A 16839-nucleotide genomic window follows, 5' to 3' on the forward strand; every position below is an offset into this window, starting at 1 on the left:
ATCTACACAAAGGGTAACACGGAGGATGGGCACGGTGGCTCATGCCTATAATCCCAGCACTTTGGGAGGCCAAGGCAGGTGAATCACCTGAGGTGAGGAGTTTGAGACCAGCCTGGCCAACATGGTGAAACCCCACCTCTACTAAAAATACAAATCTCAGCTGGGCATGGTGGTGGGCACCTGTAGTCCCAGCTACTCAGGAGGCTGAGGCGGGAGAATCACCTGAACCCAGGAGGCGGAGGTTGCAGTGAGCTGGGATCACACCACTGCATCACAGCCTGGGCGACAGAGCAAGACTCTGTCTCAAAAAAATAAATCAGATAAAAAAGGGTAGTACGGGAGTATTTCCTTTCACTATTCTTTCAGTTTTTCTTTATGTTTATCTATTTTCAAAATAACAAAATTGGAAGGGCAAGGTCATTAACATTCTCTGAGCACACAGAAGGGGAGAATGATACTTTACTGAATAAAAGTCACCTTGTAATTAAATGCTCAAACAATAAGCTGAACATACATATGCAAATTTGTCTGTAACTCCAACTTGCCATTTTGAAACAGGACTTTCTTCCTGGAAACAGGATCTTTACCAAACCTGTGTGCATTTCTTGGAAAAGATGATACAGAGCTGCCTAAATTTAATTCAATGACTTAAAAGGAAAAATTAAATAGGCAAAGGTTATTTCAGGTAAACTGAATGTACACTGAAAGATAAGAATAGCTGTATTTTTCCACATGCAGTAAGTCAAAAGGACAGGAGAATTCAGTCCATATTCAGGCAAGGCTTACCTCCTAAAGCCTAGCAGTAGGCTACTTCTTATAGACTGCAGCGAGAGGGGCAATGTATTTGATTCCACTGCAAAAGAAAATGACCATCATTAAATCTCAGACCAAACAAATTAAAAAACCTTGCATTATCAAATTGAAAACCTTTTAGTTTTCATTTTGGAAATTGTATTTAAAAAATAAAAAATGTTTTCAAACAAAATTAAACAATGCAGTAATATATATCTGCAATATAAGCTACCCTTTTAATGTATTTTTAAATTTCATGAATATATACAACTAATCAATTTATAAATATCCTTTCCTATAAATGGCAATTACTAATATACCAGCAGACTCAGAGTCAGCCTGGTACACATACTGAGGCTATATGTTGTTGGACATGGTGGCACCATAGAGAGACTGTAATACCCTACAGGACTTTTGTTCTTTAAAGATAGTAGATGAGAGGAAAAATTCTTTTCTCAGAGAGGTGTTGGGTTCTGTTGAACCATTCATACTTTCTCATTTCATTTTTCACTATGATCAAGGACCTGCACTCACACAAGAGTAACCACCTAAAGTAATAATAAAACAGGCCACATGTCTGTTATGTAATTGACTTATATTGATCTTTCACTTTTCTGAGTATTTGTTTGCTCTACTACTCATTTTGACATTAAACAGTCTACAACCTTGTATGTTTCAATGCCAACATTATAAGCCTGATTTGCCATTGTGTAAGAATCACACCTTACACTGACTCTTCACATAACCCTTGCCAAACTAGCAAGGGATGAGATCACAGTAGGCATTCCCTGAATTTATTTTTCCCTGCAATTGTATTAAAATGGAACCATGTTATATATAAGTAATTGAGTTAATCTTTTCACTATAACGGTAATGTGGCTATTGAATAGTACAAAAAGGATGGGATTAGAGAGGAGTTCATAGTAGAAGTAAATTCTGAAGACAATAAATACAGTTTAAATGAAGGTTAAGATACCTGGTTTCACTAAAGAAAAATCCCATGGGAAAAGTCAAGGTCCATTTTCAGTGTTCATCTCCCCAAAAGTAACAAATTAACCCGCACACGTAAGGAGAATTGTTTTGTATCAGCTGCTATATTCCTTGAACAAGGAGCCTAAGTTTCTCAGTGCTTTTACAGCATTTGAAAATCTAAGTCATTTTTAAAATGACCTGCACTGAGTCACTCAAGGAATTTTAAAGGGAACACAACCACATGCCTCTTAGCAACTTTGAATTTTATATGATCAAATTAATCTTCCATGCCTACAAACACAAGTGGGAAAACGTTCTCTACTACTACAAAATGTAATCAAGATAATCCATTTACTCTTCTCTACTACCTGACATTTCCTGTGAGGTAGTAACCAGTAGTGCATTCCTAAGAGCTGCCTAAAGCACATACCAGCAATTATAGAACGAACAGCTCTTCAAAGACTTGGAAATCAAAGCTGGAGGGGAAGGCACTGACAGGAAAAGCTCAAATACTTGGCAAACTTCTTGGCATTTTTCTTTTTCAAATCTAATAAACAACCTCTTGAAAATTCATTTTTATACTATTCAAAATAGTATTCTACAGAATACTGTCAAGTTTTTATTCATTAAAAAGGTGACTAGAAACATCTCAGCTGGAAGGCTGCTGACAAAAAGCATCTAGTTTCCTTAGCAACAAACAAGCCTGAAAAATCAAGAGGTTGACAACGAAGTGGAATGGATGATATGATAAAAGGAAAAGGCAGCTCTCGTGGATCCACCTCGTGAGCCCAGATTCCTTTCTTGTCAGTATGGAAAATCTATGTATTATACAGAGTGGAAGGCAAAATCAATACACTCAGATAGCAGCCAGCAACAATACTCAGTATTTGACTCAAATAACTACAACAGTCACCATTTTTCATACTGGACACTTTGTCTTTCCCTTACAGTATTACAACAAATATTTTAAGTGACATTCACAAGTAATACATACCAATAACCCGGTTTGTATAAAGCTTCCACCTATACAATTTGAATATAACATTAATGAGAGCTTAACTGTTAACATTTTAGGGAACTAAAAGTTAATGTATGTCTGTGTTTTGTTTGTAAATGACATATTTTTCAGAAGATCTGAAAAACTGTCAAGCAACACCATGGACATGTTAAAAAATAAGGTCTCTTAAGAACATCTTATTTATTAATTAAAAATAAAATGCAGGTCAGGCACAGTGGCTCACACCTGTAATCCCAGCACTTTGGGAGGCTGAGGAAGGTGGATCACTTGTGATCAGGAGTTCGAGACCAGCCTACCCAACAAGGTGAAACCCTGTCTCTACTAAAAATACAAAAAATTAGCTGGGCATGGTGGCACGTGCCTATAATCCCAGCTACTTGGGAGGCTGAGGCAGGAGAATCACTTGAACCCAGGAGGCGGAGGATGCAGTGAGCCGAGTTTGCGCCACTACATTCCAGCCTAAGTGACAGAGTGAGACTGTGTCTCACAAATAAATAAAATAAAATAAAGTGCAGTATGGTGAAAAGAACAAAGTTAAAGTCTGAACATCTTACTTCTGGTTCCAATCACTAACCTTGGGCAAATCATTTAACTTCTCTACGCCTTTAGTTATCTATCAATGGAGATAATTTTATTAACATGTGATAAGCATTATAAAGCACCCTAGCATTTAAAAATGTTTAGTAAACATTTGCTGTGTTTTTGTTAATGAAGACTAGAAGTCTTTGTAATAGATGTTAGTTTAAAAAACACTTCAGAAACAATATCACATTTGATTTTCACAACTCCCCCAAGTTGGGTAGTACTACCCTAAAAAGTGAAGCAGAGAGGTTAGAAGACTTCTTCTAAATCACATAATCGGTGGCCAAATTATAAAGAATATCCACATCTTCAGGGTCTCCAGTCCAGCCTTCAGTCTAACACCATATTACATAAAATATTCAATGTCCTTACAACATTAATATTACTTACAAATTATCCACAAGTTCAGCTCATAAACCGTTTTATCAGTCTGGCTTTAATAAAACATATAAAACCTTCCTTGCTTTCATTGCATGAACCACCCTGCATGCCCTCAATAGTAACTAAATCTATCAAGTTTACTGCTAATGTTGTATACTTACAAAATGATAATACAAAGTCTAAGTTCCCATTTATTGCTTCGCTTCTCAATTCAGCTTGAGAAAACGTATCACTATTAGACAGACATCCATTTTCCTGGAGATAAAGCATATATCAATGAGAATACATCTCAGCTAACAATATTTTGATACGCCAAAGTTCCTGTTTTCCTGATTCTTTGACTCACCACATTCTCTGATTTTCTAGAAAAATACATAAGCTCAGAAATTGAATTTTAGCAAAAATTTAAAGATGACATTCCAACATTCCAAATTAAATGCTCATCTTCAAATACAGATGATTTGATGCCTTTAGAGGGCCTTACTTCTGGGATAAGTTTACTACTGAGGATACTAGAACAATTCTCCCATTCAAGACAAAACAAAAATTCAATGGATTAACCTAAAATATTCTAGGGCATACAGTTTGGCCAGGATCAAATTTAATTTAATTTAACTCAGAGAGGCTCATCACTTGTCCCAACATCACTTGTTTAACAATTTAAATATATGAGTCAAAATTGAGCTCAAATACATTTATTGAATCATTTTATTATAGTATATTTAAAAAACCACCTAATCAGCAATAAGCAATGATAAAAAATAAATTATGGCATACCCATACAATGAAACAGCAAACATAAAATACATTTTGTGGAATTAAATACTGTTATGAAAAGGTGTCCAACGAAAAAGACTTCATCATGACACAAATATGAGAGAAATGTAATTTTCCTTCAGGTCTCCAGTAGGCCAGAAACAGAGACTTTTAGGGGGAGTTTGAAAGTAATGAAGCCAAAGAGAAGTTTTTTTTTAAAAGGAAAATAAGAATATTCTTTCTTTTTATTAAACTGTAGCCTCTGTCAAGTTAGGTGGGTAATAGGAACAGTATAATAAGAGTTGCTTGATAATATGAACAGTATACTTTTTTGCTAGAAGAGATTTCTCCAGCCTATTATACATCTGAAAGAATATACATGCTTAGCAATGACTATCTCAAGGAACTATGGACAGATTGTACAGCCCTACCACTTACTCGTATTCTCTAATTTATCAACAAACATTTATTATGTAATTTCTGAAAACTGATGAAAAAATGTACATTTTAATGTACAGCTGAAGACAAAAGGCATTATCAGGCCGGGCGCAGTGGCTCACACCTGTAATGCCAGCACTTTGGGAGGCCTAGGCAGGCTGATCACCTAAGATTAGGAGTTTGAGACCAGCCCGGCCAACATGGTGAAATCCCATCTCTACTAAAAATACAAAAATTAGCCGGGTGTGGTGGTGGGTGCTTGTAATCCCAGCTACTTGGGAGGCTGAGGCAGAAGAATCACTTGAACCCGGTAGGCAGAGGAGGTTGCAGTGAGCCCAGATTGCACCACTGCACTCTAGCCTGGGCGACAGAGCGAGACTCTGCCTCAAAAAAAAAAAAAAAGAAAAAAGGAAAAAAGAAAAAAAAGCAGATCAATACTGTGGGTTCTATTAAGCACTTAACAGAGTAGTTGTTTTCAAGCCCCAAACACTCAATACTACTGAAATTCCAGCAATGAAGGTAAGACAGTTAAGATGAGAATGAAATGTAACCAAATTTGGGATAAGTTTCCAAATTAGATCTGCTGTTCCCTAAGTCACTAATGAGAAAGCCAAAGCAGTAACCAAGAAGACACTGGATCTGGGGGCTATATTTCTGCAAAGAGAACATCTGAAAAAGTAAGAATATGTGGGAAAGTTACTTAAAAAAAATTTTTAACAGTAAAGTATGTATAGTACAGGCTCAACATACCCCACTAAGAACCTAGGGAAAGAGGTGAAGACACTGAAGATATAAACCCTAACACTTCAGAAGACTGTAATTATATAATTATTTTAACGAAAGAAACACTCTAACATTATTAGAAAAATCAAGGTATTATATGAATGACTGTATAAGAAACCTCTTTTAAACAACATGTTCCTTATTAAGTATTAGGTGCTCTGCCATCTTGTTCCTAATTGCAAAGCACTTTTTGTTTTGTTTTTGTAACTCATATATTCAGCGCTAAGCATTCTGTTTTGAAAGTGGAAAATGCAGCCTTTGCTAATCCAATGCACTGTCCCAATCAACATCTTCATGTGCCTCTTTATCAACAGCTTGCCTACTCTGGTAGGGACCAGAAGTATTTGGTAGGAAAACAAAGGTTTGGAGTTTAAAAAAAAAAAAAAAAAAAAAAAAGACAGAGAGAGAGAGAGACTAGTATATATACTATTAGTGCACACTTTATGAAAATTAACAGGGAAGTGAAAAATAATATTCAAAAAGTGAAAACTGAAGCAGGGTACAGTAACATGTGCCTATGATCCCAGCTACTCAGGAGGCTGAGACAGGATGATTGCTTAAGTCCAGAGTTCAAGACCAGCCTGGATAACGTACTGAAACCCCTGCTTCTTTAATAAAATAAAATAAAATCTAATTTATAAATGAAAATTTCAGGTGCATTTCAGGGCGGGATCAGGAGTTAATATTGTTTTAATTTTTCCCAATCTGGCATATTGTCTTTTTAATACACAAGAAAAAGGCTGCTTTGTCTTTTTGAGTTTTGACGCTATAAATGTTATACCAATTAATATTTTTTACAAAGCTTTAGAAAATTGTATGCAGGGCCGGGCGCGGTGGCTCAAGCCTGTAATCCCAGCACTTTGGGAGGCCGAGACGGGCGGATCACAAGGTCAGGAGATCGAGACCATCCTGGCTAACACGGTGAAACCCTCTCTCTACTAAAAAATACAAAAAACTAGCCAGGCGAAGTGGCGGGCGCCTGTAGTCCCAGCTACTCGGGAGGCTGAGGCAGGAGAATGGCGTAAACCCGGGAGGCGGAGCTTGCAGTGAGCTGAGATCCAGCCACTGCACTCCAGCCTGGGCGACAGAGCGAGACTCCGTCTCAAAAAAAAAAAAAAAGAAAATTGTATGCAGGGCCGGGCGCGGTGGCTCACACCTATAATCCCAGCACTTGGAGAGGCCGAGGCAAGCGGATCACCTGAAGTCAGGAGTTCGAGTCCAGCCTGACCAACATGAAGAAACCCTGTCTCTACCAAAAATAGAAAATTAGCCAGGCATGGTGGCACATCCTGTAATCCCAGCTACTCGGGAGGCTGAGGCAGAAGAATTGCTTGAACCCAGGAGGCAGAGGTTGCAGTGAGCCCAGATTGTGCCATTGCACTCCCGCCTGGGCAACAAGAGGGAAACTCCGCCTCAAAAAAAAAAATTGTACACAGATTTGACCATTTTGAGTCCTCAGTTCAATGACATTTTTGTGTGTGACTACTAAACATTAAGGAGGAAAGACACTCTCTTCAATTATTAAATTAAAACCACACTTGTACTCACCTGCAAAATGGCACGTGCTGACTTTATACTATTGAAGCATGGAATCACGTAACCTATATATGTTTCCTGATCAGGAGGTACTCCCAATTCTTGCATTACTTTCAGGACTTCAATTATACCTAACACATAAAATGTAGAAGCACAGAGATGAAGAACTTAGAACAAAGTTACAAAAGATCAGTAAGTTCAGTTCAATTATTTTCTGAATCATAATGTAAGAAAATTACTCAGCAATTCGTTTGTCTAAAAGGCAGAAAAGCAACAGAACTGTGAGATATAATGATAAAAAAATTAACTCCTCCTTTCTTCATCCCCCTCTGTGAAACAGTGAATTTCAAGAAAGTATCCTTGAAATTATAAGCATAAAGAAACATAAAACAATTAACCAATGTGTCCAACGTTTCCGGCACCCCAAAAGTGATTATAATACAACATTGCTATTATAGAGCAATGATGGACTTGTACAAAAAAAACTTGGCCAGAATAAATGCTGCAAAGAGAAGTGAGTGGTTTCAAAACATGTCTTCAATTAAGTACTTACGTAAAAAGTTCCCTAATTATTACTAACTTGATTTCATATTTTACAATGTAAGAATGAAAAATAGCAATTTATTCTAATGAATTATTGTCTAACTGTATTTAAAACTAACTTAAAAATCTAATAAGTTGTTTCCCCCATTTCCCACTCACAAAAATCTCTTTTAATAACTTCTTACAAATTAAGTCATTTCATGTTTTCAGAGCTACAGCGAGTTTCAAATAGATCTGGTTAATTCTAGACAACTGTCAGATTACTCAAGTATCACCTAATTTGACAGAGGCTACAGTTTAATAAAAAGAAAGAACATTCTTATTTTTCCTTTTAAAAACTTACTTATCTTCGGCTTCATTACTTTCACATTATTAAAACTCCCCCTAAAAGTCCCTATTTCTGGCCTACTAGAGACCTAAAGAAAAATTACATTTCTATCAAATTTGTTACACGATTAACTCTAGTACAAATAATTGACAGTAAATTCCCACTAAGTACAGAAAGACACAGGCAAGTCTAACTACATTATAAATACCTGCACATTTCTTTTAGATAAAATTTAGCTTATGAAAAAAAAAAAACCTAGGTATAATTTTTTTTAAATTTAGGTTATGAATCAGAATATTTTAACTTTAAACAGTTCATCATATATAAAATTACCTAATACTGGCCTAAAAACAAACAAATAGACCAATGCAATAGAACAAAGAATCTAAAAATAAACCCACGCACATATAATCAACTAATTTTGACACAGGCACCAATAAATGGTGTTGGAGCTGCAGGCAGTGGTGCACACCTACAGTTTTGGCTATTCAGGAGGCTGTTGCAGGACTGCTTGAGCCCAGGAGTTCAAGTCCAGCCTGGGCAACATAGCAAGATCCTGTCTTTTTTTTGAGACAGAATATTGCTCGGTCAAGCTGGAGTGCAGTGGTGTGATCTCAGCTCACTATAACCTCCGCCTCCTGGGTTCAAGCAGTTGTCCTGCCTCAGCCTCCAGAGTAGCTGGGATTATAGGCACACGTCACCACGCCCAGCTAGTTTTTGTATTTCTAGTAGAGATGGGGTTTCATCATCTTGGTCAGGCTGGTCTGGAACTCCTGACCTCATGATCCTAGAGATGGGGTTTCACCATGTTGGTCAGGCTGGTCTTGAACTCCTGAATTCGTGATCCGCCCGCCTCGGCCTCCCAAAGTGTTGGGATTACAGGCATGAGCCACTACACCCGGCCTGGACCCTTATCTTATACAACACACAAAAATCAACTCAAAATAGATTAAAGACTTAAACTTGAAACCACAAAACTCCTAGAAGAAAACACTGGTCTTGACAATGACTTTTTGGATTTGAGACCAAAGCGCAGACAACAAAAACAAAAACAGTGAAGTGGAACCACATGTAACTAAAAAGCTTCTGCACGGTAAAGGAAACAATAAAATGAAAAGGTGACCTATGGAATGAGAGAAAATATTCGCAAACCATGTATCTGATAAGGGGCTAATATCTAAAATACATAATAAGGAACTCAAACAATTCAATAGCAAAAAAAAAAAAAAAAACAACCCAAATAATTCAATTAACAGATGGGCAAAGGATCTGAACACACATTTTTCCAAAGACATAAAAACGGCCAACAGTCTTATGAAAAGATGCTCAACATTACTAATCATCAGGGAAATGCAAATTTAAGCCACAATGAAATATCACCTTATACCTGTCAGAATGGCTACTATCAAAGAGTCAAAAGCGATTACACAGTGGTGAGGATATACAGAAAGGGAACCCTGGTCTACTGCTGGTGGGAGAGTATGGAGAGTCCAGAAAAACTTAAAAGTAGAATTACCAACAATCCCACTTCTGAGCATATGTCCAAAGGAAATAAAATCATTATCTCAAAGAAACATTTGTTCATTCCAGCATTATTCACAGTACCCAAGATGTAGAAACATGCTGTCAACAGATAAAGAAAATGTGGCATATATACACATAGAGAATGGAAGATTATTCAGCCTTAAAAACAAAGAAAATCCTGTCATTTACAACATGAACGAACTTGAAATACATGCTAAGTGAAATAAGCCAGACACAGAAAGACAAATACTATGTGATCTCACTTATATATGGAATCTTTATTTATTTATTTATTTTTGAGACAGAAACTCACACTGTCGCCCAGGCTGAAGAGCAGTGGCCCAATGTCCGCTGACTGCAAGCTCCACCTCCCGGGTTCACGCCATTCTCCTGCCTCAGACTCCCGAGTAGCTGGGACTACGAAGCCGCCACCATGCCCAGCTCATTTTGTATTTTTCCAGTAGAGCCGGGGTTTCCGCCATGTTAGCCAGGATGGTCTTGATCTCTGACACCGTGATCCTCACTGCCTCGGCTTCCCAAATGCTGGGATTATGGTAGCCACTGCGTGCCTCTTTTTTTTTTTTTTTTTTTTTTTTTTTTTTTTTTTTTGAGATGGAGTCTCCCCCTGTCACCAGGCTGGAGTACAGTGGCACGATCTCAGCTCACTGCAACCTCCGACTCCCGGGTTCTAGCAATTATCCAGCCTCAGCCTCCCAAGTAGCTGGGATTACAGGCGCCCACCACCACACCTGACTAATTTTTGTATTTTTAATAGAGATGGGATTTCACCATGTTGGCCAGGATGGTCTCGATCTCCTGACCTCAGGTGATCCGCCTGCCTTGGCCTCCCAAAGTGCTGGGATTACAGGCGTGAGCCACAGCGCCTGGCCTCTACGGAATCTATTTTAAAAAAAAAGTTGAACTGTTATGGGACTGGGGGGTGAGTGAAAAGGTATGGTGGTCAATAGGTATAAATTTTCAGTTATATGGTAAGTAAGTTCTGGACACAACGTACTGAATACTTGATTTTCGCTGAGAGAGTAGATCTCAAGTGTTCTTGCCACAATATATTTTTTTTTGAGACAGAGTTTCGCTCTTATTGCCCAAGCTGGAGTGCAACGGTGCGATCTCAACTCACAGCAACCTCCACCTCCCGGGTTCAAACAATTCTTCTGCCTCAGCCTCCTGAGTAGCTGGGACTACAGGCGCATGCCACCACGCCAAGTAATTTTTGTATTTTTACTAGAAACGAGGTTTCACTATGTTGGCCAGGCTGGTCTTAAACTCCTGACCTTGTGATCTGCCTGCCTCTGCCTCCAAAAGTGCTAGGATTGCAGGCATGAGCCAACACACTCAGCCAATACAAAATTTTTAAAAAGATAACTAGCTCAACAACAAAAAAAAAAAAAAAAGAGAAAGAGAAGGGCTGGGCGCAGTGGCTCACACCTGTAATCCCAGCACTTTGGGAGCCCAAGGCAGGTGGATCACCTGAGGTCAGGAGTTCGAGATCAGCCTGGCCAACATGGCGAAACCCCATCTCTACTAAAAATACACAAATTAGCTGGGTGTGGTGGCACACGCCTGTAATCCCAGCTACTAGAGAGGCTGAAGCAGGAGAACTGCTTGAACCCAGGGGGCGGAGGTTGCAGTGAGCCGAGATCACACCACTGCACTCCAGCCTGGGCAACAGAGCCTATGTAAGCAGCTGAGGTGATGGATATGTTAGCTTGACTATGGTAATGATTTCACAATGTGCACATGTATCAAAATGTAGCCAGGTGAGGTGGCTCATGCTTGTAATCTCAGCACTTTGGGAAGCCAAGGCGGGAGGACTGCTTGAGCCCAGGAATTTGAGACCAGCCTAGGCAACACAGGGAGACCCCTGTTTCTACCAAAAAAAATTTTTTGAACTAGCCAGGCCTGGTAATATGTGCCTGTGGTCCCACTGAGGCTGAGGTGGGAAAATCTCGAGCCTGGGAGGTCAAGGCTGACAGTGTGAGACACTGTCTCCAAAAAGTCATGTTGTTTATCAGATAGACAGATGACTGATTGATAGATAGATGATTGTTGATAGAAAGATAGACAGATAAAGATTTAGCTACACAATTATTCATCATTCATACCTCAGTAAAGTTGGCTGGGAAGAATAAATAAATAACCTAATATCTTCAAATCTTAGAGATTTAAATGTATTTTTCAGGATGTAAAAATAACGCTTTTAATTAGCCAGGCGTGGTGGCAGGCACCTATAATCCCAGCTACTGGGGAGGCTGAGGCAGGAGTATTGCTTGAACCTGGGAGGCAAACGTTACAGTGAGCCAGTATCACGCCACTACACTCCAGCCTGGGCAACAGAGTAAGACTCGGTCTCAATAATAATAATAATAATAACAACAACAACAACAACAACAACGTTTTTTAAACAACAACAACGTTTTTTTTTTTTTTTTTTTTTTGAGACGGAGTTTCGCTCTATCGCCCAGGCTGGAGTGCAGTGGCCAGATCTCAGCTCACTACAAGCTCTGCCTCCCGGGTTCACGCCATTCTCCTGCCTCAGCCTCCCAAGTAGCTGGGACTACAGGCGCCCGCCACCTTGCCCGGCTAGTTTTTTTTTTGTACTTTTTAGTAGAGACGGGGTTTCACCATATTAACCAGGATGGTCTCGATCTCCTGACCTCATGATCCGCCCGTCTCGGCCTCCCAAAGTGCTGGGATTACAGGCTTGAGCCACCGCGCCCGGCCTAACAACAACGTTTTTTAAACAACAACAACAACGTTTTTAAAAATCCCTAAACAAAGCATGTGCTTACTGAAATATAAGAGAACATGCATACACAGTTGGTCCACACTGCACACAGAGGCCTAACAATACTTGTAAGTGAAATTTAAACTATTCCTCTAATAATTCACTGGGTATCATTACTAACAACCTTAGTAACTACCATAAAAGATGGCAAATTCCATTGTGCTCTTCTTTATATGAAAAGATTACTAAGCACTTGACATGAGGACATAGCTAAGTTGCTTCTGAATTCCTAGTAACAGATTTGTGTTAATCTAATGTCCTCAGTGTTCTTTCTGACCAGTAATAATTCACCAGAGTGAGATACTCTGGTGAAGTGACAAAAAAAAAGGCTCTGGACTTTAAAGACCCAACTCTCCCCCTTGGTGCTGGTACTTAATGGCAATGTAAATCTAAGCAAGTCGCAGCACATGTCTGAGCCATAATTTCATAGCTTACACACTAGAAATGGAAATATGCCAGGAACTGTGCTTCTAGACACTTTTACACATATTGCTTTGCTAAATCTTTCTAACTACCATCCATGGACTATGCAAGGCAATATGTGTCAAGGCACTTAACGAATAATTTTCTGACCTATAAAAGTCTATGCCAGACCGGGCGCGGTGGCTCACGCCTGTAATCCCAGTACTTTGGGAGGCCAAGGCGGGCAGATCATAAGGTCAGGAGATCAAGACCATCCTGGCTAACAAGGTGAAACCCCGTCTCTACTAAAAACATAAAAAATTAGCCAGGTGTGGTGGCAGGCGCCTATAGTCCCAGCTACTCGGGAGGCTGAGACAGGAGAATGGCGTGAATCCGGGAGGCGGAGCTTGCACCACTGCACTCCAGCCTGGGCAACAGAGCGAGACTCCGGCTCAAAAAAAAAAAAAAAAAAAAAAAAGAGTCTATGCCTATTGAATGGATGGAAGTTCTAAGAACTGAAATATTATTCATAGGCATGGAAGAAGTTCTTGTGGTCTAAATTCTTAGGGCAAGATTGAGGACAACAGAACTATAACATTCTGGAAAAAAAGAATTTCAATATTACCACTTAGCTTAGATCAGTATGTCAAACTCCAAGGTTTCAAAATCAGGATGTGCGTGTGCCTCTCTATATAAAGAAAGCTGAAATGCCTTTAGAAATCAACTCATCAACTGAAATAAGCTAGAACCAGAAAGACAATACTGTCTCACTCATATGTGGAACAAAAACAGTCAAAAACTCACAGAAACAGAAAGTAGGACAGCAGTTGCCAGGGACTAGGGTGAGAGAGAGACTGGTCAAAGGGCACGAACTTTCTGCTAATGAGATGAGTAAGTTCGAGGATCTAATGTACAGCATGGTGGCTACTGTTATTAATACTGTATTGTTTACTTGAAATTGGTAAAAGAACAGATTTTAAGTGTCTTCACCACACTCATGAACACAACAGGCACACACATAAATGGTTAACTATGGGTGTTATATGTTTATGGTTGTTAATTAACTTGACTATGGTAATCAGGACAGGATGTACCTGTACATAAAATCATTACATTGTATACCCTGAATATATACAGTTTGTGTCAATTTTTTAAAGTGGGGGAAAGAAAGCCAATGAATCTTCTAACAAAAGTATAAGGTAATTTCTCCAAGATCACAAGCAGAACTTGAATAAGAAACCAAGTCTCTGAATTGCTGGCAGGTGCTTGTTATACTACAAAAAATGCTAAAGCCTACATGTTTTTCCTGGAATCAGAAGGAACTGGGATCAAGTCCTTGTTCTGCCACCAAAAAGAATGATTTTCAGTGGCTCCTTGCTGGCAATACAGGAATGATGTTAATAAAGCGGCCCACTTAACTCTCAGGGTGGTCACTAAAATTAAAGGAAAAAATATGTGCGGAATCCTAAAACTACTAAATAACTGTGTGTGAGGGGTGTTTTTGTTTTTGTTTTTGTTTTGTTGTTTTTTGAGACAGCGTCTCACTCTGTCACCCAGGCTAGACTGCAGTGGCAGCGATCAAGGCTCAATGAAGCCCCGACCTCCTAAGCTCTAGCAATCCTCCCACTCCAACCTCCCAAGCAGCTAGGACTACAGGAGTATACCGCCTCGCTCGGCTAATTTTTCTACTTTTTATAGAGACAGGATTTTGCCACGTTGCCAAGGCTGGTCTCAAAATCCTGGGCTCAAATGATCCCCCTACCTCAGCCTCCCAAAGTGCTGGGATTACAGGCGTAAGCCACCACACCCAGCCTAAATAAATGTTAATAGTAGCAATAATGACTTAATTTTTTTTAGCTGTATCAAAATACTGTAATAATACATAATACTGAAAAGTTTCTCGAATGATAGATTTTCCAATGTTTGAAAACTGGCCACCAAATTGACTGCAGCTACAAGATTCTTATTCTTATACGAAACCCTTCACCCCATCTTCTAAGCCTCAAACATGTTTCATTCTCTTAATTCTTCATTTTTCCAATAACATTTATCAGGAGGAGGAGCACATTTTGCTCATTTAGATTATCTATGTTGCTGGCACTTTTTAACTTACATATCTTTCTAACTGAAACTAAAGCACGCTCGAGAAAACCAGGGATCACACCTTCTGCTCAGGTAAGTTCAATCACTCCCTCAGGCAGCCTGAGGGAGCAGACAAAGAAAGATATTCTGTTCAGTAACCATAGTCAGATGGGAGGAGAGAAGCACTTACCAATAAGAAGGAAAACAGTGACTGATCTATCTGAATAAATTCTAATAAAGTACAACTCACATTTCTTTTCAAAATACGAAGATTAAAATAATCTTATATTAACTTACAGATTCCAAACCTCTGTGAACTTACAAAATCTAAACTAAGACTAAATAATCTAGTAAAAATATTTCAATACAGCCATGAGACAGTTTATCAATCTAGAGGAAAGTCTCCATTTAAAAAGTTCTGTGAGAATTATAACAGCTCACAAACTATCAGGAATGATACATGATTTGACTGTATAACTTTCACCGACTGTGACTGTTTCACTCTACAGGATTTTACACTCTACCCAAGGCATTCACTTTATTAGGAGGCAATTGCTTCCTCTTTGAAAAGTAAGTTCCGCCAAGAGTGGTGGCTCACGCCTATAATCCCAGCATTTTGGGAGGCCAAGGCGGGTGGATCACATGAGGTCAGGAGTTGGGGACCAGCCTGGCCAACATGGTGAAACCACATCTTTACTAAAAACACAAAAAATTAGCTGGGTGCGGTGGTGCATGCCTGCAATCCCAGCTACTCGGGAGGCTGAGGCAGGAGAATCGCTTGAACCTGGGAGGCGGAGGCTGCAGTGAGCCAAGGTAGTGCCACTGTACTCCAGCCTGGGCAACAAGAGTGAAACTCTGTCTCAAAAATAAGTTCCTTCTATTCAGCCACTTCACTCAACTGGCATTTGGGCTTTCTGATCAGCCCTTCTTTATGTATTTTACTCCTTTCACATTCTTATTTTTATGTTTTCTAAATACACCCAGGGATATAGATCCAAATTCATTCTAGGTTATTTCCTGAAAGTCAGGCCAACTGGCTAGAGATGCATTATTCTAAGTGATAACTTTTCACTTGTGCCACAGAGATAAATGCTAGTAAGATAAGCCATGTGGAAGTAATTATAAATATCTTTCTTGGAGGTTGGTGATGGCTAAATCTGCAGCCAGAAAAATTCAACAGAAACTTGATTATACAGGGCACATGCCCTCAGGACCTCCTGAGGCTATGTCACAGGAAAAAAAAAAGGAAGGAAGAAAGAAAAAATATATATATATGTTTTTTTAAAAAAAAAAACTTGATTATCCTATTGTTGAAAACTCTTGGTTCCACTTTATCTGATCCCCAAATATCTTTCTTTGATTTTCTGAAGAGTTTTATTTATTCCTTAGGAAACATGGCACAGCCTCCATCACTGCAGTCACTTTCTTCTTTGATTTCTACCATTTTATATATGATCTTCACTGGACAAAGAACAAGTTCATTGCACTAATAAGAATGTTACTTTCTTACCTTACACTAAAGAAACTATAAAGAATACATACAGCCATTTCCCTGTTACATAAAAGTAGACTGCAGAATATATACTTTACTCTCTTTCAGGACCTTCTACAAAGGAGAATATATTGTTACATACTGTTTTTAAAAATTATAAAACTGACAACCTCTTGCACTCTCAGAACACACAGAATATAAAAGCATAAACTTTTATATTTTTTCAGACAAAACCATCAATTAAAAAATTCACTATCTCTTTTAGCAACGTTCTTTGTGTAAAAACTACCAACTAATTTTTAAACAGTAGCTAAGAATTTTTAGAAAATAAACAGTATAAAACTTACAAAAATTGAATATGGAAGGGTTATAGTATAAAAAAGGATATTTTAAAAGAAGGACAG

General features: G+C 38.8%; 1 protein-coding gene across 1 annotated transcript in view; it reads right to left on the reverse strand.

The window, feature by feature from the left end:
* LRPPRC (leucine rich pentatricopeptide repeat containing) overlaps positions 1 to 16839 on the reverse strand; it is a 119290-nt gene that overhangs the window by 76819 nt on the left and 25632 nt on the right. Inside the window, exons 12-14 of the mRNA XM_003908571.4 lie at positions 7271 to 7389; positions 3907 to 4000; positions 787 to 853 (exon numbers count right to left, since the gene is read on the reverse strand). Coding sequence (XP_003908620.3) covers positions 787 to 853; positions 3907 to 4000; positions 7271 to 7389 — 280 coding nt within the window. The remainder of the gene's footprint in view (positions 1 to 786; positions 854 to 3906; positions 4001 to 7270; positions 7390 to 16839) is intronic.

The sequence above is a fragment of the Papio anubis genome, chromosome 14 (assembly GCF_008728515.1).
Source record: "Papio anubis isolate 15944 chromosome 14, Panubis1.0, whole genome shotgun sequence".
Classification (NCBI taxonomy): domain Eukaryota; kingdom Metazoa; phylum Chordata; class Mammalia; order Primates; family Cercopithecidae; genus Papio; species Papio anubis.